The sequence below is a fragment of the Erpetoichthys calabaricus genome, chromosome 2, assembly GCF_900747795.2.
Source record: "Erpetoichthys calabaricus chromosome 2, fErpCal1.3, whole genome shotgun sequence".
Lineage (NCBI taxonomy): Eukaryota > Metazoa > Chordata > Cladistia > Polypteriformes > Polypteridae > Erpetoichthys > Erpetoichthys calabaricus.
Genome location: NC_041395.2, coordinates 280,755,022 through 280,780,401, shown reverse-complemented (window position 1 = coordinate 280,780,401; position 25,380 = coordinate 280,755,022). Strand labels below are relative to the sequence as shown.

At 41.9% G+C, this 25,380-nt stretch overlaps 1 protein-coding gene across 3 annotated transcripts in view; it reads right to left on the bottom strand.

Moving 5' to 3' along the window:
* The window catches only part of LOC114647101 (rho GTPase-activating protein 22-like), a 245,640-nt gene that overhangs the window by 29,329 nt on the left and 190,931 nt on the right, over window positions 1–25,380 (bottom strand). For all 3 annotated transcript variants that reach the window (XM_028795627.2, XM_051923800.1, XM_028795628.2), the window contains one exon: window positions 16,523–16,651. In XM_028795627.2, the coding sequence (XP_028651460.1) occupies window positions 16,523–16,651 (129 nt within the window). The remainder of the gene's footprint in view (window positions 1–16,522; window positions 16,652–25,380) is intronic.

The following is a 25,380-nucleotide window of genomic DNA, read 5'->3' as shown; positions in this document are numbered from 1 at the left end:
GACATTCCTCTCTGCAATGCGTTTCCCCTTCTAATTGAATGTCAGTTCTATTCTCGATGCCTAGGAGAAGTCAGAGGCATCTGCTTGCACTGGGCATGCTTATCTAAGAAGTGAGGGGGCATTGCCCTCTGTGCATAAAAGAGAATGTGCCGCCACGGCTTTGCTGCTTGATTTATGTCTCTGTATGTAAAGGGGAGAGAAAAAAAAAACGAGAGAGAAGGTATTATTGAGGCTCATTTAGTCCACAGCAACCGACTGCCCTGCCTGGATGTGGCTGGCATTTTATAGTCTGACTATAAATAACCCATCAGGAGACATATAATGCTGACACAGATGGTTCATGTCGTCTCTGTGGCCTACTCTTCTGTTATTTCTGCACAGATTTCAGTGCCAAAGGTTGAATTAATCAATAAGACCTCCAACTGGCATTTAATATACCATCATTTTCTGGGAAATGAACTTTAAACAGTAAAACTCTGAAATTCCATCGCGTTTCTCAACAAAGATAAGATCTTACCTGCCGGCACTTTGCAGTATATGAACTGGTAATGTCTTGCTACTAACAAGATACTTCCTTTCTTTTTTTTTTTTAAACTTCTCTTTCAACTTAAGGTATAAAATGTGACTCACACAGGTTTGATTTGCAGCACTAGATCAAGGGTTTTCTCTAGAGTTAAAGTGTGCAAAAATCGTTAAAACCATTAAAGAAAATTAGGCAAACGGCTATCAATTTACAGTTGTAAAAGAAGTGTCTGCATTTGCTGCAGTCCTTCACTGACAACCTTCAAGGGGCTTTTGTACTCCTTCAGGTGTTTGAAAATAAACGATAAGAGGCTGAAGGGCATGACAGACGGAAACTGAAAGAGGAGACTACAGTAAAAATGATTATGCTGAATAAAATGATGATATTGAGATCACACTTACGATCACAGCTGTACATTCTGAAAACACATATGGTAGTAATGAAAAATTAAAACCATTTTGAGTAACGCAAATCCAGTCCTTACACTGTCATTTTCAAATAAATGGCCAAAATATAATTGCAGGGAGGAAGGATGACACAAAGTTGTAGGATTACTTTTTATTCAATTTTATAAAAGCAGAAACATTTTCTGGAAACTGTTATTCCAGTTGGGCAGCACGGTGGCGCAGTGGGTAGGCGCTGCTGCCTCGCAGTTGGGAGACCTGGGTTCGCTTCCCGGGTCCTCCCTGCTTGGAGTTTGCATGTTCTCCCCATGTCTGCGTGGGTTTTCCTCCGGGCACTCCGGTTTCCTCCGACAGTCCAAGGACATGCAGGTTAGGTGGATTGGTGATTCTAAATTGGCCCTAGTGTGGTGCTTGGTGTGTGGGTTGTGTTTGTGTGTGTCCTGCGGTGGGTTGGCACCCTGCCTGGGATTGGTTCCTGCCTTGTGCCCGTGTTGGCTGGATTGGCTCCAGCAGACCCCCGTGACCCTGTGTTCGGATTCAGCGGGTGGAAAATGGATGGATGGATGGATGTTATTCCAGTTTCTTTTAGCTGTACTCACTGACCCCTGAGAGCTAGGCAGGCAGAGTAAAACTTAAAGCTAGTAAAAATAAGTAAATAGATACATTAATAAATGAATAAAGATAAATACAGTTAAAGAGGAGAGAGAACCTGCTTCCTCAATTTAAATGCTTATTCTGGGTTTGCTTCCTGGTTCCTCCCTGTGTGGATAGCGCTTTGAGTACTGAGAAAAGCGCTATATAAATGTAATGAATTATCCATCCATCTTCCAACCCGCTGAATCTGAACACAGGGTCACGGGGGTCTGCTGGAGCCAATCCCAGCCAACACAGGGCACAAGGTAGGAACCAATCCTGGGCAGGGTGCCAACCCACCGCAGTGTGATGAATTATTATTATTATTATTCTAAAATATTATTGATTAGATCCTGCCAGGTTTTGAAAAAGTTTTGTACAGATCCTCTAAGTGCAGATTAGATTTTTTCCAGTTTTTCCAGTGGTTGCTATCTTTTCATTCTTCAAGAATGCAGTAGTTCTATCAGAATGAAGACAGCTATATCCAAAATCGCCATTTTGTTAGATGCTCATAGTATAAAGAGTAATTTTATGAATAATTATGAAAGGATTAGCCCACAAGTATTACAGGATATGAATACAGTGCCTATAAAAAGCATTCACCCTCTTGGAAATGTTCCGATTCTGTTCTTAACAACACTGAATCACAATGGATTTAATGCGATTTTTTGACACTGATTAACAGAAAAAGACTCCTTAATGTCAAATTGAAGATAGAGCTACGCAAAGTGGTCTAAATGAATCTATAAATATGTAATACAAAGTTGAATGATTGATTTATTGACTGACTCATTCATTCACTCATTGACAAAAACACTACATATTGTGCATTTAAAATACTGAAATTTGTCAGGATTGTACATCTAGAGCAGTAGGTATCCGCTAAGAAATATATCAATATTTAGAGGTAACCCCCTCAAAACAGAAAAATAAATAGCAACACTATAGAATAAAGAAAATTAGCCAAGTCATGTTTTCCGAGTACTCAATGCTAACATGCCATGCAACACTGACAGAAGCCCGAAGACAAAGAGTAGCAGCCGCTCAGTGGCCTGTTTGAGACATGCCAGCGTATACACATGAAGGTCTCCAACTTGTGGAGTGGTGTAGTCAGACAGTACCACTGACCAATAGGCTGGTCCAACGAGTGAAGAAGGTGAAGTGGCTTAGACAGGAAAAAGACGTGGCAATGAAATGTGCCATGCAGACAAATCTGTGAAGTGGAAATTGGGAGGATACTTGCATAAAATGGAATCCCTTTTGGTTGATGACATACCAATTTCATAACAACATAATACAAGTAAAGGCAAATGGAAGTTGTTTATTTTATTGTCTATCATTGTATGAATACAATACAGATACTTTAGAATTGGAAATTCTGCATCAAATTGTCCCAGTTGGAGTCATGTTTTTTCATATAACACAAAGTACGATGATGTTTTTAATATATATGAATGATATGTACAATCCCTCAACCTACACTGCCACTTGTGAATCAGAAATTTGTGCAAATGTATTTGACGTTTACAGAAAGTGTGTATTGTTTGCTAAATTTGCAGTAAACGGTTGGCCACTTAAAAGACTGAGTGAGCTTCATAGGAACTTTAAGTGGAGAACATTTCGATGTTTAAGAACCTATTACTAGTATTGATCTTACACAAACTCAGAATTGGTTACTCTAAACGCTGCAATCAAGTACATTCACTTGCTTATCTGAAGAGACCTAATTATCTAAAAAAAATACACTAATAAAACAGAAAAACGTGAGCATTGTACTTGATATAGACAAAATATCAGACAAAATCAATTTGAAAAACCTGAGGCTTAATATACATAAAATATCCTGGGGGCAGAATTGCAATTGCTAAATATACACAAAAAATTCCATAATAAATAGAATTGCGGTGGCTACAAATACACAAAAACCTAAAGTGAACAGAGATTTGGTTGCTAAATATACACAAAATAATCCTAAAGTGAACAGAGTTGGTAAAAAACACATATAAACCTCCAGAAATTCACATACCTCAAAACAATCCTCAAAGTGAACAGAGAACACTTCTAACAACATGCACATCATTAAAGATGTCTGCCTTGGCTCAAGACTGCATAGATGCATTTATGTGAATCTAATAAAGAAATTCTTATAAAGTCATGAATATTAAATGTTCATATTGTGCTTTGAAATGGACTGATGAAACCACCTGAAATGTTTTGCAAGAGTGGAAAGTTCAAGACTTACCAGAGCCTGTTACATGTTTCGTATTTGGTGTGTATTTGATAACATGCAGTGATCAAACATGGCATTTATTCAGATGGCCTAATAGCTGAATTGGCAATCTCCCGTAAAGGTGCGACTGGTGATGTGACAGTTGCTGTATGCACAGTCTCTCCAATCTGTTCCTTCAGAGTTCTCCTAGGTCTCTTGGTGGCCACCCTCACTGGTCTTCTTTTTCCATGATCACTCAGTGTAGGCAGATTTACAGTCGTGGTATACTCTTTCAACATCTTAATGATTAATAAAACTGGACTCCAATGGATATTCAGTGACTTGGATATTTTCTTTTCTCCATCACTTAACTTGTGCTTTTCACCTTTATATGGAGTTGCTTGGAATGTTCTTTTGTTTTCATTGTGTACGTTTGTTCACCATACTGACTCCCCAAAAGAAGGACCTTCCATGTAAGGTGAATTTATACTTCAATCAAGTGAAACCCCAGACAGCGGGCCTCCATTGAACTGATGATGTAACTTCTAACACCAATTGGCTGCACCAGTGATTATGTAGGGGTGTCATATCAAATATGGTGAATACGTGTGTGATTGATTATTTTGTGTTCTATATTTGTATTTATTTAGACCACTTTGAAGAGATCTGTTTTCACATTCTGTGGGTGGGTCCTTTTTATCGGCACTGTAACTAGAATAACATTTGACCTAGTGACCATGCCATATAAAATAAATCGAATAGTCTACCCCATTCACCCAATCTATTTTCCCCTAACACCACTGACTTCCAAACGTTCACACTCAACCTTTGTGCCAAAGATTCTCCTCCTGAGTACCGATCATATGCTGTTGGGCTACGGAAGACCCCACAAACCTCCCAGTCTGAAGGGGGGGCAAGGGGCTGGGTAGCCTCTAGTCTACCTCCTGGACTTTTGCTGCCCTTGTTATACTTTTTTTTATTTTTTATTTAGATTGGTCTAGCAGAGGGCAAAGCTCTCAATTTACCAGTCCAATCTATGTTCCTACCCTCACCTATGGTCATGAGCTATGGGTAGTGACCGAAAGAACGAGATCGCGAATACAAGCGGCTGAAATGAGTTTCCTCCCGCAGGGTGTCTGGGCTTTCCCTTAAAGATAGGGTGAGAAGCTCAGAGTAGAGCCGCTGCTCCTCCGCATCGAGAGGAGTCAGATGAGGTGGCTCGGGCATCTGATCAGGATGCCTCCTGGACGCCCTCCCTGGTGAGGTGTTCCGGGCACGTCTAACCGGGAGGAGGCCCAGGGGAAGACCCAGGACACGCTGGAGGGACTATGTCTCCTGGATGGCCTGGGAACGCCTTGGGATTCCCCCAGAAGAGCTAGAAGAAGTGGCCGGGGAGAGGGAAGTCTGGGCATCTCTGCTCAAGCTGCTGCCCCCGCGACCCGACCTCAGATAAGCAGAAGAGAATGGATGGATGGATGGATAGCAGAGAAATAAAATGGTGGAAAGAAGTAGAAGATGGAGTTTCACATTTCTGGCTGCCGGGCCATTGGAGGGTACACTCATTAACACATTGACATTTACGCATGCCAATGTAATCTACAGTACAAAAATTAACCAAAAATACACATTTGAGATGTGGTAGGAAACTGTAGAATTAGGAACAGTTAGCTGGGCTGGAAATTAAACTCAGATCCCCAGAGCTCCAGTAACCACTCCAAAAACATAACATCCATTCATTTACATTTACCAAACAAGTTCATGTAAAAACAAGAAAAAATACATTTAAATGAAAGATTTCAATAACATTTTAGTTTAAGTAGGGCAAAAATGTATTTATTGCTCATTTACTCTTATGTAATAAGACCTTAACAAAAGCCTCTTGTGTTCTTATGAAACGTCAGTAGACTGGTTATTCACCTCTGTCCAGTGTGGCATATTGACATGAAGGCAAAATGAATTGTTCATAAGTTGCTAAATATGTAATATCAAGAGAACTGTGTCTCAGTTAAACCATCTCAGACCACTCTAAAGTGAAGTTCTATTAGTAGGCCACATTGCAGAGATGAAGAAACACTTTACTGATACGTTGTAAGTGTTAGGAAGACCCAAAGAAATGAATGTTAAGGTCTTGTTACATAACAGTAAATGAGTAATAGAAGCATTTTTGCTGGACCTAAACTAAAGTGTTTCCAGTACATAACAATAAAGTGTTTTGTTGTAGGGGTGGCATGTGGTTTGGTGCGTCATGGCCCCAGTGTACACAGTTTAAATCTCAGTCCAGGCACTGTTTCACAGTATTGAGTTCTGTCCTTGTGTTTTCTTCATGTATTCATCAATCAGGCTGATTGGTGTCACTGAACTGGCCCAGTGAGTGATTTACTCTGGGTGTGTGTGTGTGTGTGTGTGTGTGGGTGTGTGTGTGCGTGTGTGTGTGTGTGTGTGTGTACCCTGCTGTGGAATGGTGTCCCATTGAGGGATGATTACCGACTTACACATAAAGCTGCCAAGGTAAACATTAATGTGCATTTAATGAGTTTGATATGTAGGTGGATGATGTCTCTAAAATGTCTCTTCCAAAGCTGCTTGCTATCTTGTGATTCTGCTGGCTCAGGGTCCACTGCCTGCATCTCTATAATGGAATTATTAGCTTTGCAAAATAAATGAGAAAATGTTAATGATTCAAATTACAGAATTTTAAAATACATGGCCCAGGTAGACTTACTGTATCTGCATGTTTATTGACTGGCAGAAAGCAGGTGTTAAAACTAGAAGATAGGCTATACGAGTGAACATGAATCTTTGCTTAATATAGTGCCTTCCATAGTAATCACTTTATATTATCCCACATTTACAAGGTTGTATATTTTTAAATCTTAAAGACAGACATGTTAAGTGTCTTGTTCGGGGTTACACAGTGAGTCAAGGTTGAGGATTAAACGTGCCATAGTGGATGCTCCTGTTCAACCCACTTGGCCACCCTGCCTACCTGGAAAAAAAGCTTAAATTGAATAAAATAATACATAAAGAATCAAATAATCCTGAAGATGTATCTTGTTTGATCTCATGTGATCACATTTCAGATTCAAGGCATGGTTGGCACACTGACGTGGCAGACGTCCAGGGAAATGGAGAGGGTGATAAAGCAATGCTGCCAATTTAGAAGGGATATGATCCTACAGTGGGTCTGCATATTCACTACAGGCCAAGAGACTGCAGAGTAACTTGGCAGACATTCAAGGATTATCTGTGCCATCCAGATAAAAATATTAAACACAAAGTGTCTTTCAGCTGGATCAGCTTAACCCTCCTCCCAACACTGCACTTTCCTTACTTAATTGTCAAGGCAACTCATGTAATAATTACATTTATTGCTGCATTAAATATATTTCTTTAGGTGTGTAACATTCTCTGTGTGCTCTGAATATTCTCCTCCCGGAACTGGTTTTGAGGAGAAGGTCCTCTTTTCTGAACAACGCCTGCACTGGTAGCCTCGCTACTGACAGGAGTGCGTCCTTCTTATGGGATTACTTCGGCACTCCAGCTCCCAGCTGAGCAAGGCCTGTGTCAACCTTTGTCTCCACCTCTGTCTCCACCGTGTCTGGTGCGTCCTGTGTCGAGCCGTAGTGTGCCTCAGGTTGTTCTCTCTCTCTCTTTACTGGATTGTTCTGGGACATATTACACTTTATGAGGGTCCTGTGATAACACATATTAAAATTATTTAAAAAGAAGCACTGCCATTGAGGAGAGGCTGTCTCAAGGTCCATGTCTGACAACTGACAAAGACCACATTTTAGAAATACGTGGGGGAGTCAAGCGAAAGTTAGAAAATGGGATTTATTAGACAATGGAATGAACCTTAACAAAACTGATAATGTCGTTTCTCAGTGTAGTCTCCACCCTTCTCAATGCACTTGCGCCACCTGCCTGGAAGTGCCTGGATTGCAGCAGAATAAAAGGTTTTGTCTTGTCCTCACAATCACTTGTGCACAACCGCTTTCCTCACGTCGTCATCTGTCTTGAATCGACAACCACCCAGATGTTTTTTTAGCGGTCCAAAAAGGTGGAAATCACAGGGTGTCAGGAGGGTTTGGGGAGGACATGGCAATACCTCAAACTTCAGTTTCTCCAGACAAGCCTTGGTGTGTGTCATTGTCTTGCAGCAAAAGGACTCCTTGAGACAGCAGTCTCTGCTGCTTGGATCGAATAGCAGGCTTCACATTGGTCTCCAGCAAGTCAGAGTAACTGGCACTAGTGACTGTAGTACCACTCAGCTTGTAGTGTTTGCCAATAACTTGGGTGCATGAGTGGTTGTGAGGACAAGACAAAACTTTTTATTCTGCTGGAATCCTGGCACTTCCAGGCAGGTGGCACAAGTGCATTGAGAAGGGTGAAGACTCCATTGAGAAACGACATCATCAGTTTTGTGAAGGTTCGTTCAACTTTCTAATAAATCCCAGTTTCTCACTTTAGCTTGACTCCCCCTCGTATATTAGAACACTAGAACATCAGAAGCACGAGTCAAGATGGTTGCGAAAGAAAGCATTCCTATAAATACATTTTGATATTATAAAGCACCTTACATTATTATTTGAACCACTTTTTTAACATATCAGACTCTGTATCCAGTCATTTTCAAACATATTTAATCCAGTTATATGACTTTATGGGGCCATAGTCAGTAGCACTGGATGTAAAGGAGGAACACTCCCTGAACGGGATGTCAGTTTATTTCATATATCTCCCTCACACTTGGCTAATTTAGAGACACATTTTATTCTTATGTATATGTTTTTTGAAGCAACAAAACTACTGATTTGAGAAACAATTAAAAATATCAATGGAATTGTGCCCTATGCATGGTGAGTTTCTGCCTTGTAGACACACTCTCATACAAGACCAAAGTTTGTAATAACCACCACTGGTTACTAGAATGACAGTGGCCCATTATTCTAGCCTACATGACTTTTGTCTCCCATAAAAAGAAATCGGAGAACACTTGAGATTGGACAGAGAGAGAGAGAGACCAGGTAGAAGATCTGAATCCAGGACAAAAGGTCTATCAAGCAGCGGCACCAATTACTGCACCTCTAAGTAGCTGGAAAAATTATTTGTAAAGTTAAAATAACCATCAATTTTCAGAACTTGCTTAATTAAATGATATGTCATGAAGTCTATAACCTGTTTTGTTACTACAGGGTGACCTTGGATGCTACCAACCAACCTGACTTTCATGTCCAAAGATGTGAAAGGTAAACCCACATTGATGCAGGGAGATCATGCAGTGCATCTCTGCTGGTATTTGAACCCAATCTTTTGGAGAAGGCAGCAGCATTGTCCACTGTGCCACCCCATGCCAATTTTACCATTTAAAATTTGTTGTATATCTCTTTCTGTTTACCTGTGATGGTCCAGGTTAGCTCCACACTCCCTATTGCCTTCAGGAGCCTCTTGAACCCAGATTGTTGATAGTCATAACCAAGTTGAGCTGGGCGAATGAGGACACACATGCAGAAGCAAGGGGTTGGTGCAAAAAGGTGCCAAAGTGCTTTTATTAAACAATCAAAATAACCAATGTCCAAATGAATGTGCAGTGCGTGAAATCGTCTTAAATAAATAATCCATAAAATCAATCTTTGTGCCAGTGGAGATTAAAAATCCAATAACTACCTAATCTGTAAAAATGAGGTTAAAATCCCTCAGCAGGAAGCTGTCTTTTAAAATGCAAGAGACCTGGTGCATCCTTTTAAAATCGATGTTTCCCCGGCTCACTCTGTTTGCGTCTTGCAGCACGGAGAGACATCAACTAACAGGCACAGACAACCTTCTGATCTGCTCATGTCCCCGCTGCCCAACCCATAACGTTCCACGGGGCTCCGCTCCCTTTGACTCCGCTGCCATCTCTGGCCTTGCAGGGGAGTCTTCTGGAGCATTTACAATTACTCCTGCTACTGGTCTGCTCAGCAGGAACAAACCTCCAGCCCCCTCTTGGGCATCGGCCACACACTTCATTCCTGCCTTCTTGCTTCCTTACTTTCACACCGGCTCTCTCTCAGTCACTCCTGCCCTTCTCTTCTTCCTTTAACCTCTGCTCTCATTCTCTCTCAAACCTTTTTTTCCTGTTCTCCCTCCTTTTCCCATGCAGGCCCCTCTTATACCTGGCCTCACTAATAGGGCGCGAGTGTGAGCGCGCCTCTCCCTCCGAGGCAATAATGAGGCACCTGACTGACGTTCACATTCAATTGTATGCACGCCCATTCAGGCACCCTAACCAGCCCTGGAGCAGAGTGCACTCGCACATCCACACCTGAACTTGAGCCTGCATGTTACTGTGACCAGATTATTTATTTAAAAAGTCTCACTGCGCCAAGGACCACTCATCACACTACCTCACAGTGGCTGGGATTTGAACCAACAATTAGATGTGGGGGAGGAACAGTGTCCTCAGTCTGTCAGTGGAGCAGGACAGTGACAACAGTCTGTTGCTGAAGCTGCTCCTCTGTCTGGAGATGATACTGTTCAGTAGATGTAATGAATTCTCCATGATTGACAGGAGCCTGCTCAGTGCCCGTCGCTCTGCCACGGATGTCAAACTGCCCAGCTCCGTGCCTACAATAGAGCCTGGCTTCCTCACCAGTTTGTCCAGGCGTGAGGTGTCCCTCTTCTTTATGCTGCCTCCCCAGCACACCACTGCATATAAGAGAGCACTCGCCACAACCGTCTGATAGAACATCTGCAGCAACTTATTGCAGATGTTGAAGGACGCCAGCCTTCTAGGGAAGTATAGTCAGCTCTGTCCTTTCTTACACAGAGCATCAGTATTGGCAGTCCAGTCCAATTTATCATCCAGCTGCACTCCCAGGTATTTATAGGTCTGCACCCTATGCACACAGTCACCTCTGATGATCACGGGGTCCATGAGGGGCCTGGGCCTCCTAAAATCCACCACCAGCTCCTTGGTTTTGCTGGTGTTCAGTTGTAGGTGGTTTGAGTCGCACCATTTAACAAAGTCCTTGATTAGGTTCCTATACTCCTCCTCCTGCCCACTCCTGATGCAGCCCACGATAGCAGTGTCGTCAGCGAACTTTTGCATGTGGCAGGACTCTGAGTTGTATTGGAAGTCCGATGTATATAGGCTGAACAGGACCAGAGAAGGTACAGTCACCTGTGGCGCTCCTGTGTTGCTGACCACATTGTCAGATGTGCAGTTACCAAGACGCACATACTGAGGTCTGTCTGTAAGATAGTCCACAATCCATGCCACCAGATATGAATCTACTCCCATCTCTGTCAGCTTGTCCCTAAGGAGCAGAGGCTGGATGGTGTTGAAGGCGCTAGAGAAGTCCAGAAACATAATTCTTACAGCACCACTGCCTCTGTCCAAGTGAGAGAGGGATCGGTGTAGCATGTAGATGATGGCATCCTTCGCTCCCACCTTCTCCTGGTATGCGAATTGCAGAGGGTCGAGGGCGTGGTGGACCTGTGGCCTCAGGTGGTGAAGCAGCAGCCACTCACACAGAATCAAACTAATATCCCTCTTTAAGGCAAAAAATAATTATATTTATGCATTTATTTTACAAATACACTTCTCGAACCTAACCTGGAAGCATCTTGTTCAGAGCAGAAACCATTCCAGGATGCATTTCAGGAACACACTAATCAGTCTAACCTTTGTGTCTTTACAATTTGAGAAGAAAATGCACACAGACACGGGAGAACATGCAGACTCCTCACAGACAGGGACTGCGCTGGGACCGTTTTCCAGGATACCCTGTTTCATCCCTGAGTCAAAATCAAATAAAATCTAATCAAAAATGAATTTCGTAGAACTTTCGCATTTTATGGTGTTGCTTTCTGTCCCCTATGTTTCAGACGTGTATGTGACTGTCACACTCATCGTTTCAGAGATGGTTCTGTCATAAAGCACACAAGAACGCAAATTCGAGGCAACCTGACAACAAAATTCAGTACAAGGTCATTCAACAATATAATTGTCATCAGAGGAGATTTAGATATTTAGTTATGTCACGTCTCTTATCCTGTTTTCTTCATGTTTTTCATTTTTTCTTAACTTTTGTTTCTCATTAAAAAATGGAGTTTCTTTTCTAAGAAATCATTGTACACTAGTAAGAATTTCACTGTGCTCTGTGCACACTGCAACATTAGTACTTACTACAACAACTAGTATCAGTATATGCAAAAAAGGTCATTTCAAAAATAAAAATTGAATAGAATTTCTTCAGCTTCATGATACCCATGATATATTTGCAGGTATTTTTAGGAAAGGGATAAATAAATGATTATGTTCCTCTTCTGTTTTGCATGAAGTCATTTTAGTCAATGTTCCATTTTTCATGGCTCTGAAGAATTAATCAATAGAGTTAAGCTTACTGTGAATAGTGAATAATAGAAGAGTCAATGTAAAAAAACTGTACTTTAGTACAACTGTGCAACACTCAGGCACCCATTTTCTTATCTTATAAATCAGCAAGTGCCTTGAACATAAAGTCATTCATCAGCGCTGAAGAAGTGGCGCTTTCAACCTGACGTCGGGAAGTCTACAAGTTATAGCTAGGCAAGTCTCAGCAGAAGGAATTTATGACAGTGGAGAGCCCAGAGGCAGTCCTGATCCTTCTGACTGTACATGCTGGAACACCGATGATTGAGCATTTATGTTATGGGGCTTGTGCTACTGCTGTTGCTCCAGTTAATTGTTTCTAATGCTCTGAACAAGTCGCTTTCACTTATTTTTAGCAGGTGTGATTTTATTTCTTACTTCAGGTGCACCATAAATATAATGGCATCCCTAATGTTCAGAAAGGTGCTACTTAAACATAAAAACTTGTTTGCTTTCTAAGAAAATATCAAAATCATAAGGCTATATACATTTGTGTGAAGTTGTGCAAATCACTGAAGGCGCCTCTACTACAGAAATGTGTACATTATATCTATAAACTGATTTAAAATGGTCCCAACATGCACCATTTATGAAATAAAGGAATTTGCTAATCTGATAATCTTTAGTTTTGTCACCGGCTGTCTTCCACAACCAGTTTGGCCTTTCTTGTGCCTTTGGGTAGAATCTGTACTGACAATACATGCAATCGCTTGTGAAGGGGCCTGCAGAAATTATCCAAGGGTTTTCATGTGGTAGTTACTGGATAGTATAGCTAGAAGATATTGAAAACAGAGGCAAGCTTCCATTCTTTTTCCATTCATTCTGACCCCACACAAGGTCACTGTGGGCTGAAGGCTATGGCACAAACCCTGCATGATACGCTGCTCAAATGTAGGCCAATTTTAGACTTGCCATTATACCAGCGTTTCTCAACCTTTAAGACCCGAGTTTTCATAACAGTTTTAATCGCACCCCCCCTGACGTTTTTTTAAAAGGAGCCCACTAATACCAATTTGTTCTTTTTTAATTAATGATATATCATAGATGCATATTTTATTATACCTACTGTGGCACGCGGCTGGGGGTGGTACCCAGCCGGGACACCCAGGAAGACAGGAGGAGGGCTCATGCCTCCTCCAGACCACGTGGGGGCGACCGCCCTGGTTATATTGGGGGCCATGGGTACAGGGCTTGGAAGCTCAACCCTGTAGGGGCCCGTGGTCACCGCCAGGGGGCGTCCCCATGCCTGGGAAGAAGAGAGGGGACACCCGGAGTGCTTCCGGGGAGACAGCCGGCACTTCCGCCACACTGGGGCGTGTCCGTGGGAGATTGCCGGTGCACACCTGGAGCACATCCGGGTAGAGATAAAAGGGGCCGCCTCCCTTCATTCAGGGCTGGAGTCGGGTGGGAGAGGACGAGGTCTGAGAGAAGAGAGAAGGAGGCGGTCTGAAGGCATACTGTGGCATTGGCCTGGACTGTTAGTGCTGCGGCACTGGGTTTGTGCACTTAATTAACGGTAAATAAACGTGTGTTGGACTTTTAAAAGATGTCCGTCTGTCTGTGTCTGGGCTATTTCCCACACTACTTAACTTTTATCGACATTTATCTAACTCTATATTTATTTTTATAGTATCAGAATGTAGTTTAAGTTAATTTGTTTTGGTTTCAATAGATGCATTTTTCATATTTTTGATTCTTGTTTTCTTTTTTTCACATCTTCGCGCCCCTCTTTCTGTTACTTCGTGCCCCCCTAAGGGGGCCCGCCCCACAGGTTGAGAACCACTGCATTAAACCTAAATTAGCATGTCTTTTAGATCTAGGTAGAAATCAGAATTCCCAAAGAAAATGCGCACACACACAAGAGGAGAACATGCAAACCTCGCACGTATTGTGAACAGGCTGGATTAAATATTTAGGATCCAAGTACTAAGAGGTAGAAGTGCTAGCCACTGTGCCATCCCCTGGCAAGTCAAACTATCCACTCACCCATTTTTAAATCTGTTTAATCAAGTGCAGGGTTGCAGGGTAACATAGATTCTCCTGTCAGTTTAAGGTTGCACTAACTACACATTTATCCATACTTATCCACACTGGGCCAATTTACAGATTCCAATTAACATGCCATGCTTAACTGCAGATGTGATGAGAGTGCAGATGATTCATGTGAGGCCACAGCATTAGCCAATACCTCTACAGTGAGGCAGCTATCATCACACTAAATAAGCATTGTTCTTATTGTATTAATGTTGCTTTTTTACTCATGTAAATGTATTTAAAATGCAACAATTCAAATACAGAATACCATTTTTCTGGGCAATATAATAACATATTGGGTATTGTTGCCACCTCATCGATCCAGCACTTGGATTTCTAATCCGTCATCCAGATATTACCTGTATGCAGTTTGCATGTTCTTCCCATATCTGTATGACGTTTTTTCCCACAAAGACATGCAGGTTAATCAGAACTTACCAATCGACCCCAGCATGGACAGACCCCATGATGGATCGACACAGAGCCGGCCTTAGGGCGAAGCGAACGAAGTGACCACTTCGGGCCCACAGCTGGAGGGGGCCTACTGCACCCGAGGTTTTTTTTTTCCTGTGATGCGACGCTGCTGCGGAGGGCCCAATGGAGCAACAGACTCCTTCACTCCAACCTCTATTACTAATTTTTTATATATATAATTCATGGGCAACATATTCTATCACCTAATGGTTCTACTCAATAAGGGTGCGCACAAAAAAGTGAGCTTCAAAAGGGCGACCTGAATTGGGTGCGGCGGATAAAGGCGCGCGTAAATAAAGGCGAGCTTCAAAAGGGCGACCTCAATTGGGCGCGGCGAATAAAGGCGTGCGTAAATAAAGGCGAGCTTCAAAAGGGCGACCTCAATTGGGCGCAGCGAATAAAGGCGCGCGTAAATAAAGGCGAGCTTCAAAAGGGTGACCTCAATTGGGCGCGGCGAATAAAGGCGCGCGTAAATAAAGGCGAGCTTCAAAAGGGTGACCTCAATTGGGCGCGGCAAATAAAGGCGCGCGTAAATAAAGGCGAGCTTCAAAAGGGTGACCTCAATTGGGCGCGGCAAATAAAGGCGCGCGTAAATAAAGGCGAGCTTCAAAAGGGTGACCTCAATTGGGCGCAGTGAATAAAGGCAAACGCAACTATGTGCAATGCCACATAGATATTTTATTATTATCTATATATTATTATCTAAATTATCTACGAACGCCTTTATTCGCCATGCTCAATTGAGGTCGCCCTTTTGAAGCTCGCCTTTTTGTGCGCGCCCTTATTGAAGGATACCTTCCTCAGTAGGCGGCCACTTACGCTTCAGTCAGGGCCGCTCCGCCGCACTGCATTTTCGACAGAGCATAAAAGGGGCCTTTCTCTTCGTAAAGCCATCACTTTCCTTCATATCAATATATTTCCATTTTGTTAGAAAGAACGTCTTGTAGATAGTAGTTAGGCCTTGCCGAATTTCCACAGTTTGAAATTATTGTATTCAAAATGTCTTCAGTTCCACCACCAAAGAAATATAAATCAGGTGCTCAAAAACGTAAAGAAAAAGCAGCGAAAGATGAATTCTTCGCTACCCAAAAACAAGCTTTAAAACTGAATAAAAATGTAACAAAATAATGTGGATCTCATCTTCATAAAATAAAAAAATATATAAAAAATATAAAAAGCAAAAAAAAAAATGCTTTGCCTAGCTATTTACCTCCACGTGCTGCCTGGTGGAAACAGCAAAAGCTGGCTAAAATGTAGCTTTATCTGTTAATGTATCGTCACTAAAGACATTTATGTGGGCCCGCTCCGATCTCCATCACTCATACCCTTCACGCAGGGCCTTGTACGACAGTCTGTGCTGACAGCCTGCGAATTTGGCTCCTGTCAGTGTGTTACGGTTACGGTTGTCAGTGTCAAACGGAAATTGCCAAAAAGTGATGGTTGTAGATGCCGGGAAAACACATTTCTGCAGCTCAGAATGCAGGAAATCGCTTGGCGGCCGGGGCTCTGCCACAGACCCCCTAGCTGCAGGGGTCGTATCAGTTTGCTTCGGGCCCGAAATTGTCTAGGGCCGGCTCTGACTGACATGTGATACATAGCAGCTCTCAGCCTTGCACCTTAGTGCTGATGGGATAGGCTCTGCTGACCATGAAATCCCCCTGGCCATGAAATGGTTAAAGCAGGTTTGTAAATATGAAAGTATATAATATTGTATTGTACTTTCTAGAAGTATTTGTAAGATTTCCAAACTAAATCAATGAATTGGCCTGCAATTGGGAGACTGGTTTATTAACACATATGAATGCAGCTACTGAAACATTTTCTTCACTCACAGATCATCTTTGCATTACCTCCACCGAATGGCGCCCAAATGACTCGTCGAATGGCTTTCACCCAGTCCTCCATATCATTCTGGGAGTTTGCCATGAGAAGGAAGGCTTCATGGTTGATGGCTGCTCGGTCCTTGTCACCTGTGCTGCCTGAAAACAAAAAAACACAACAGACATTTGAAGGTTACAAGGTGTTTTACTTTGAATTGATTTTATTAACATTTTTAGATTATTTAAAAGGTGAATTTTGGACTGTTAGTTAATAAATCACTTATAATAAAACATTAGAATGTGATAGAAATATGAGATACGCTTTAACTTCACCTTTGTTATTACTGCTACAAGTCTTTATCTGAAGAAAACTACACCACAGTACTAATTACAATGGTTTTTAGTTTTATTTTACATGATTACAATACAGTTAAGTGACTTGTTCACGCAGAGAGTGGAAAGGGGAAAACTGAGAACCCCATTTACAGTTTACATTGTGACCACTAAGGGGCGATGCAGCACCCCAAAAAACAGACACAACAGCACGGACACAATCCCAGATGCCAATAAATGGATTTATCACCACATATACATGATACACACTCTATAACTCCAACCATACGACTCTTCCTTTTCACTCCTCCTAGGTGAACTTTGTGGGACTACTCTAAAATAACGGAATGAGCCATTCCTACATCACCACTTTGTGTGCTCCAAGAATGAGCGCAATAATCAATGTGTTATTTACTGATTACATTTTGTTTGTGATATTCACTGCGTCGTTGTCCTTTATTGTTTGAGGCATTGGTGGAACAGTAGTTAGCACTGATGCCTTGCTCTCCGAGTGAACTGGAGCAGTTTCCTTTATACTGGACCCAGGAGTACTTCTGGTGCTATCACATTACATTTAGGAAGCACTTCCGGGTCATGCTGAACCTCCATGTAACAGGAGAGCCTAACTCCAGCAGCTCCCCTTAGTGGCACCCTGAGGACCCCAACAGGGCTGCCCACCAAAGCGACAAACTCCCATGCAGCCCTACGGGTGTCCAAATGGGATGCAAACTAGAGAGGTATCACCATCCCGTGAACTGGAGAGGCAGTGTCCCCCCCGTCTATTCATTATGACGACCTCCTGACCCAGAAAGGTGTCACTAACTGACCTGTTCACCCACATCCTTCTATTAAAGAAGAACCATCCATCCTGACCAGGATGCCAGCCAACCCATGTTGTCTATTACAACACAAAATGTTCTAACCACACCACCACATGCAGTGTTGTGCATGAACTAGTTCAAAAGAGCGCCTTCATTGAACAAGTTTATTTTTCTAAGAACGGTGAACTTAACATAACGTGTTTGCAAGTGAAGAACTTGAACGTGAGTAAGTTCAGTTTTATGTGATATTCTGGATCTGGTTTAGGTCCTGATTAAATGTTTTGCCTTACCCTGTAATATAAGGGTGGAGCCGAATCCGGTATTCGGATAAGCACAAATAGTGGATTTTTATGAATATTTATTTTGTACAAAATTTTTGCCATTTATTTGTATTTGGAAAAATTAACGTAGAATCAAATAGGCAGTGTCTGTGTCTGCCTGCTTGTGCTTAACCTGCACCCCGCTTGACATGAGCACACGGTGAAGTTCAACTTTCGCTTTTAGGAAAACATTGTACTTTGCAAGGCCACTTTATGTTTTTTACCTGTTGGAAATGCAATATGTGACATGAATTTTGACCGGCAGCGTAATAGGTTAGTTCACCTACACTCTGGTGCCACAGTCACCTATATAATTTCATTTTTGACTGGAAGGATATTAGCATATATGGTTATACGTGTTTGTTGCGGGGTATAACTCAAAAGTCAAGTTCAAGTCAAGTCAAGTTGGGGAGCATGCACTGGTACAGTGTGCTGCTGCACCCACTACACAACGAAACAACACGGGATACCGGTTTGCAACCCCCCAGGCAGACACGCGGTCCAGTAGGACTGGGACTGGATAACTCAAAAAAGTGTATTTAAATAAAAAAGTCTTAATTATTGTATTTTATTCAAGAACACTGTAATAGCCTAATATAATGCATGCAGAACTGAAACAAGTAAACTCATGGGTCATTTATTCTCACTCCTTTAAGAAATACATACTGTAATGAACTGAACTAGTTCAAAATTGAAATGGTGAACGATGAACGTGAATTTATTCATTTTAATCTGTGTGAACTGAACTTTGAGCTAGCTCTTGTGGGGTATGACCTTGCACAACACTGACCACATGTCTCCCTGCCCCTGAGAGTTACACACAGCTTCCCACAATGCTTCTCTTACAGAGCTTTGCCAGGGCAGTAATGAGAAGTAATTGCCAACCAATAGTGCCCTCGGATGCATACAGACATAAAACCCAAAGACAAACAGGTTTGTTCCCTCTTAGTTCGGTAAGCCCTCATTCTGGATTACACAGCTCTACTCCCCCCCACCCAAAACTTCCATTTATGGAGCCGGTGGAATTTGAAGGAATGTATGCCCCCCTTTGGTACCCAATAACCACTGCCAGATACCTGGCTTTCTATTGTGTTTTATTAATATAGAAAGAACATTCTCACACCCGCTCAATGCACTTTAAGAATACAGGAGGGGCTGGAGCCTATCCTGACAGCGCTGGGTGAATGGCAGGAAACAGCCCTGAATAAGGCAACAATCAATCACAGGACCAATTAACCTTTTTCACACTTCCATATTTTTTTCTTCTGGTAGGCGTCACCGTCAGGCAAACTCTCTTCTGGGTATCCAAAAAAAAGAAATGGTGGAATCGCAAAAGGAGTGCTTCTGTAGTGTGACTTAGTGTTCAAATTACAAAACAAAAGCATCCCATGATTTTTCACAGATTTTTTGATGGTGTTCATAGAAAAAACAAAAAAAAATCAACAGTTTTGGAATTGTCTGCTGTGTGAGAATGAGAGCAGCAACAAGCCATGGAATTAAATAACGGGTTTAATTAACAGCAAGAATCAGCTACTCATCAAGAGATTGGTTGGAGTTTGAAATCCCAGTTTAGCTGGTCATCTGTTGGCTCGTTTCACATCTCATTTCTGTTTGTCTGTCATTTAATGAAGAAAGGAATAAATTCAGAGGACCGAATCCTTATAAAACAAGGCTATTAAAAAGATGGGAAAAGAAGTTAATTAGCAGTGAAAACTGCTCGCTGATTAGGTAAAAGGGTTAGAATGAAAACCTGCAGCCACTGCGGCCCTCCAGGCCTGGAGTTCGACACCCCTGAGGTACAACGTGCAGTAAAATGAAAAAATATAACATGGTTTTCAAAGCAAACGCTCAATTTTGACTCCTTATATCTCAGTTGTGTCTCATGTCTCCTTATTGTCTAAAGTTACTTCTCCAATGGAATTTTAGGAGAAACACTGGTGACAAAGTTGATTCTTCAATGAAACTTAAATGAGAATCTCTTAAGACTCGTGAGCCATCAACTTTTGAACAGTAAAATTTTCCGTGTGGGTCATTAATTATTTGTAAAGATAGAATTGGTGAACAACTGCATCATTGTATATCTGCAAATAAAGAAAATGAAGGTCGAATTTATTCCCATGATAGAATAAAGAGGGTTGGAGACATCAAGTTTCAGAAGCCTGGCCTTCATTAGTCGATTTGTTTTCAGCATGGTGTAAGACGCTAGGGAACACTATTGCCCCTTTCAACCCAACAGACAGACACACTGAACACAGGGGAAAATTATCAAGAAGGTATTTAATTATTCTTCTTATATTTATAGTGCCCAAAAGCATCTCTGCCACCATAAACAGGCAAGTAACAATAATAATAACAACAATTACAATAAAGCACACAAATCTCTCCTCCACTCCTCTGTCCTACTACCTCCCAACTCTGGCTTGCTTGCTGGGTCTCCAACAGTCCTTTATATAGTCCTTGACCCGGATGTGCTTCTGTCCTTCCATCCACGTGACTCATCAGCACTTCCGGATCAGATGGAGAACTTGCAATTTCTTCAGCCTGGAAGTACTTCTGTGCTTCTGTCCCCATGATTTTGAAGTACTTCCGGGCTATGTAAACAGTTGGGACTCCCCAGTCTCCCTGCACCATCTCCTGGTGGCGTCCACAGTACCCAGCAGGGCTGGGAAGCCGAACTCCAGATCCCATAGTGCCCTGCAGTCCAGGGAAGCTACCACTTATTGTCCTGGGGGAGCCAGTGTCCTTGATAAGCTGCCTTCCCCCATCCTTTTGTTACTGGGGCGTCCTGGCTGGAATAAACTGCCGGCCGCCCCTTACAATGGGTATAATACTAGGTTTACATAATTCTCCTGATTCATTTTCACATGACTTCCTGAATTATGGTGATGTATTTTATTATCCTTACAGAAGTAAATGGTAGTTAATTACCAGTAAAAACATTACAATCTATAAGAAGAATAAGATGCAGAAAGCATGATTAGTAACATGTGGAGGTGATTTAGGTGGACACAGACTCTTAAATATGAAATATGATAGATAGATAGAGATAGATAGATAGATACTTTATTAATCCCAATGGGAAATTCACAAATGTAAATCAAGACAAGCTGATTGGGACACGATCATGATCAGATACTGATGCTCTGTGCAAGAGAGGACAGAGCTGACTAGACTTCCTTAGAAGGCTGGCGTCTTTCAACATCTGCAATAAGATGCTGCAGATGTTCTGTCAAACGGTTGTGGTGAGCGCCCTCTTCTACGCGGTGGTGTGCTGGGGAGACAACATAAAGAAGAAGGACAACTCACGCCTGGACAAACTGGTGAGGAAGGCAAGCTCTCTTGTAGGCACAGAATTAGACAATTTTACATCCTTGGCAGAGCGACGGGCGCTGAGCAGGCTCCTGTCAATCACTGAGAATCCACTGCATCCACTAAACAGTGTCATCTCCAGACAGAGGAGCAGCTTCAGCGACAGACTGCTGTCAATGTCCTGCTCCACTGACAGACTGAGATCGTTCCTCCCTCACACTATGCGACTCTTCAATTCCACCCTTGGGGGGTACACGTTAACATTATACAAAGATATTGTCTGTCTGTTATACCTGCATTTTTATCACTCTTTAATTTAATATTGTTTTCTATCAATATGCTGCTGCTGGAGTATGTGAATTTCCCCTTGGGATTAATAAAGTATCTATCTATCTATCTATCTATCTATCTATCTATCTATCTATCTATCTATCTATCTATCTATCTATCTATCTATCTGTCTGTCTGTCTGTCTGTCTGTCTGTCTGTCTGTCTGTCTGTCTGTCTGTCTGTCTGTCTGTCTGTCTGTCTGTCTGTCAACACTCATATATACTCCTGCTACTTTAAGAAAAATAAATTGTGCTATAATATTATTATCCAGCGTATTGCTAAAAGTCACTGTCAAGAGCTGAGAATTCATCAAATATCCAGCCAACCATCCATTTTCTAACCCAGTTATGCACTCAGAGTGCAACACAATTTGACATGGAGAGCAAACTGATAGGGACTGGACAGGGGGCCAAAGCTTATCCTGTTAGACAGGACACCAGTCCATCGCAGGATATTCTCATACACATTGAATCAGCGTGTGATATCTGTCATCGCATTGATTGCTTAGATAAAACTGAGAGGCCTCAGTGATCAGGTGATTTTTTTCACATGACAAGTGTTTTATGACATTTAGGGGCTGCAGCTTTCTATTCCTTCTTTATTAGTCAGAGTAATATCTATGACTCACTGAAGTCGACATTCACATGGAGATGAATCACCCTGACGTTAATCATATGGCTTTGTCATCTGTGGTTAAGTACAAAAGGAAACAGGAAGACGGGTTACGCCAAGTGGGAAAAGTATAATTACCATATTTGTCCTTTGTATGGAATACGTGTCTTTGTCTTTTGAGCTTTTCATAGTTCTATAAAGATTCTTTGGCTTTGTTGGAAGAACTACAGCAGAGGTTTGAAGTCGGTCCACCTAAAAGCTTTTTAATACTTTTAAATTGCTTAGTTAATAGTGGTGTTAGGCACTATTTTAATGTGTGAGAGCTTGTAATCTGGGCATGAAAAATCAAATCAGTGGTGTGTCTCGGTGTAGGACTTCATTTTAGATTATTTTAGCAGAGGTCACACAGTTCTGCTTGAGGAGGAAAAGAGGAGGAAAGAGAAATTGTAGAAAAAATAACGCAAAGAAATAAATAGCAGAGTTTCACATTTTTAAATGAGCTGCAGTCTGAGGGGGCAGTAACTGTAGCAAAGCAAAGAACATGGCAAATTAAAAACAGGATGTTATGGATGTGAACCGCATGAAAAACAGTGAAGGGGACCTTATAATTTATAGTAATGACAAGTAAAGTACATGCAGGCCCGGTCTTAGGTATTATGGGGCCCTAGGCGAAAGGGGGGTCCAGGGGCCCCCTGAGGGGGGTGGAGCCCCCCTGGAAGCTCTGTGAAATGCGTGAAAATTAGACCAAGGAGTCGATCCGGGGCCCCCCGGACGCTGGGGCCCTAGGCAGTCGCCTACTTCGCCTATGCCTAAGGCCGGGCCTGATTGGGACAAATAATGCTGTAGTATATTTAAGTATATATGACAATTGCTCACTCGGACAATTTGTTTTGGGGGCCTCCAAGAAGGCGGGGGCCCTAAGCTATAGCTTGTGTAGCTTATACGTAAATCCTGCACTGAGTACATGCAGCAACTGCTGAATGATGACAGTGAAAGGGATGACAAAGTGGGTTGTAAAACAATTGAAAGTTCTAGCTTCAGGCCTCTACTATCACGAGAGAGAAGAGCTTAATAAGGCTTTTCAAAATGATTTTTGGAAAGCTTTAGAGAGGTTTGGAAAAATCATCAAACAACTCAGGAAGGGAAATACAACACGTCCCTTCAGGCTCTTCTCAACAAAGGTAATTTTAACTTTAATTGGAGATATTGTGAAGATGTGGAAGGTACACTTCAAGAAAATGCTAAACTCTGTGGATATGCTTTCCACTGAGGAGGCAGCACAAAGAGCATTGGATGAGACTGGGTTCGTGCTGGGCAAGAAGCTCTGCAGCGGCTAGATCGCTACGGTGGTTGCTATCCAGCCGGTAACATTGAGAGCCCGGAGTGTTTTGGTGGTATCTTGGTCCACACACCTCTTCAGTAATGCATGGAAGGATGGAACAGTGGCTTATTACCGGCAGACTGTGGTGGTGGTCACAATTTTTAAAAAGAAGCACATGATGTTGTGTTCAAATAACAAAGCGATACGGTTCTTAGTCTCCTTGGGAAAGCTTACCCTGTGGCACTGGAACAGAAACTATGTCTGAAAGTTCAATATCAGGTTCAGGAAGAACATTGTGGTTTCTGTCCCAGCTGTAGAGGAGAGTACTAGCTCTCTGTAACTGTCATTTACAGTGTAGCATTCATGGGAGTTTGTTAGTCTTGTCTACATATGCTCTTTAAGCCTGGAAAAGGCTTAAGGGTTTAAACTCTACTCTCCGCAAGGGTGGTCTTATTCACAAGTGTGATTCACAGAGGAGATTGTAAAATTGATCAATGAATCCACACAACACTGCAGTTTTATTCAGACATCAAAACAGGGTGTGGTATTGAAGCAGAAGCTACACTTTTGATTTATTGGTCAGTTTCCACAACCATTCTCATCTGTGGTCATGTGCTCTGGGTGGTAACCATTGCAAGTACAGCATAGAAGGTGGAAATGTAGTTCTTGTGTGGAGTTGCTGGGCTCATTCTCTGTGACAGGGTGAGTAGCTCTGCAATGTGGGTGAAACTCAGAGCAGAACTAATGCTTCTCCAGACTGAGAGGAGGCCGTTGAGATGGTTTGGAAATCAGTTAAGATGTTCCTACAGGAAGTATACCAGTCACAGCCTTCTCTGAGAAGATCCAAGTGCAGACAGGATGTATTGCTGGGATTAAATGTCATTGATGGGTCGGGGAGGTGCTGGAGATTTTGCTGGGGACATGGCGATCTGGTCTGTTCAGTTCAGAATGCTGCCACTGTGGATTTTGGCAGGAAAACGAGATTAACAGCCACTACGATTGGTCACCGACCTAAAACAGACAATTTTCACTACAAAACACTCGTAGGTTTATGTTAATTTAATTGCAGTGCTTTTTTATGCAAGGCATGTAGTTGAGTTAGTGTGCAGTGTGTGCACAAGTCTTTTTATGGTGTAAACGTCTTGTAATCAGACAGCAGCAAAGCAGACTTTATCAGAAAGAGATCAGATTGGAATATTAGCCTTTACATTAAAGAAAGTGAAGTAATTATCATGATTGGGGGTTATTGAGGTTGAGGATTCTGTTCCTCTTGTATTTTATAATATTTTGTTTCGTTTTGTAACATCTTGGACAGCACTTTACTGAAACGTCAAAAAAAAACAAAAAAAAAAACAACCTTCTGATGTGTTACTTTGGTTTTTGACCTCTTGCTTGTTTTGTCATCTTCAAACCTTGTCTCTTGTTTAGGCTTCAGTTTCCTTTTGTTCTCGATCCCTTTTTGTTTGCCTACGTGCATCTTCCAGTTGTGCTCAAAAAATGTATTTGTCAGTATGCTGAGAGAACAGTAATAAACTGAGAAAAAAGAAATGGATGAGTCGTCCTGTATAATTACATAAATAACAAGAAAAGCCACTTTAATGAATTCAGACAATTTTATTTTGTTCTTTACTAATTAAAATGAACATCATTTGTCAGAGTTTGGACGGTGAGCGAGCTTGCGTTAAGTACAGCAGTTTACATTTTTAATTAGAAAAAGAAAAGAAAGAAGAATCTGAAAATGCGGCTTAGTAAACAATAGACTTTGTCAGCTTTATGGGAAAATTGGTCTGTTTTACTTTTAAACTTGTTACTCTTGCATCGTCTTAACAGACATTATGAACA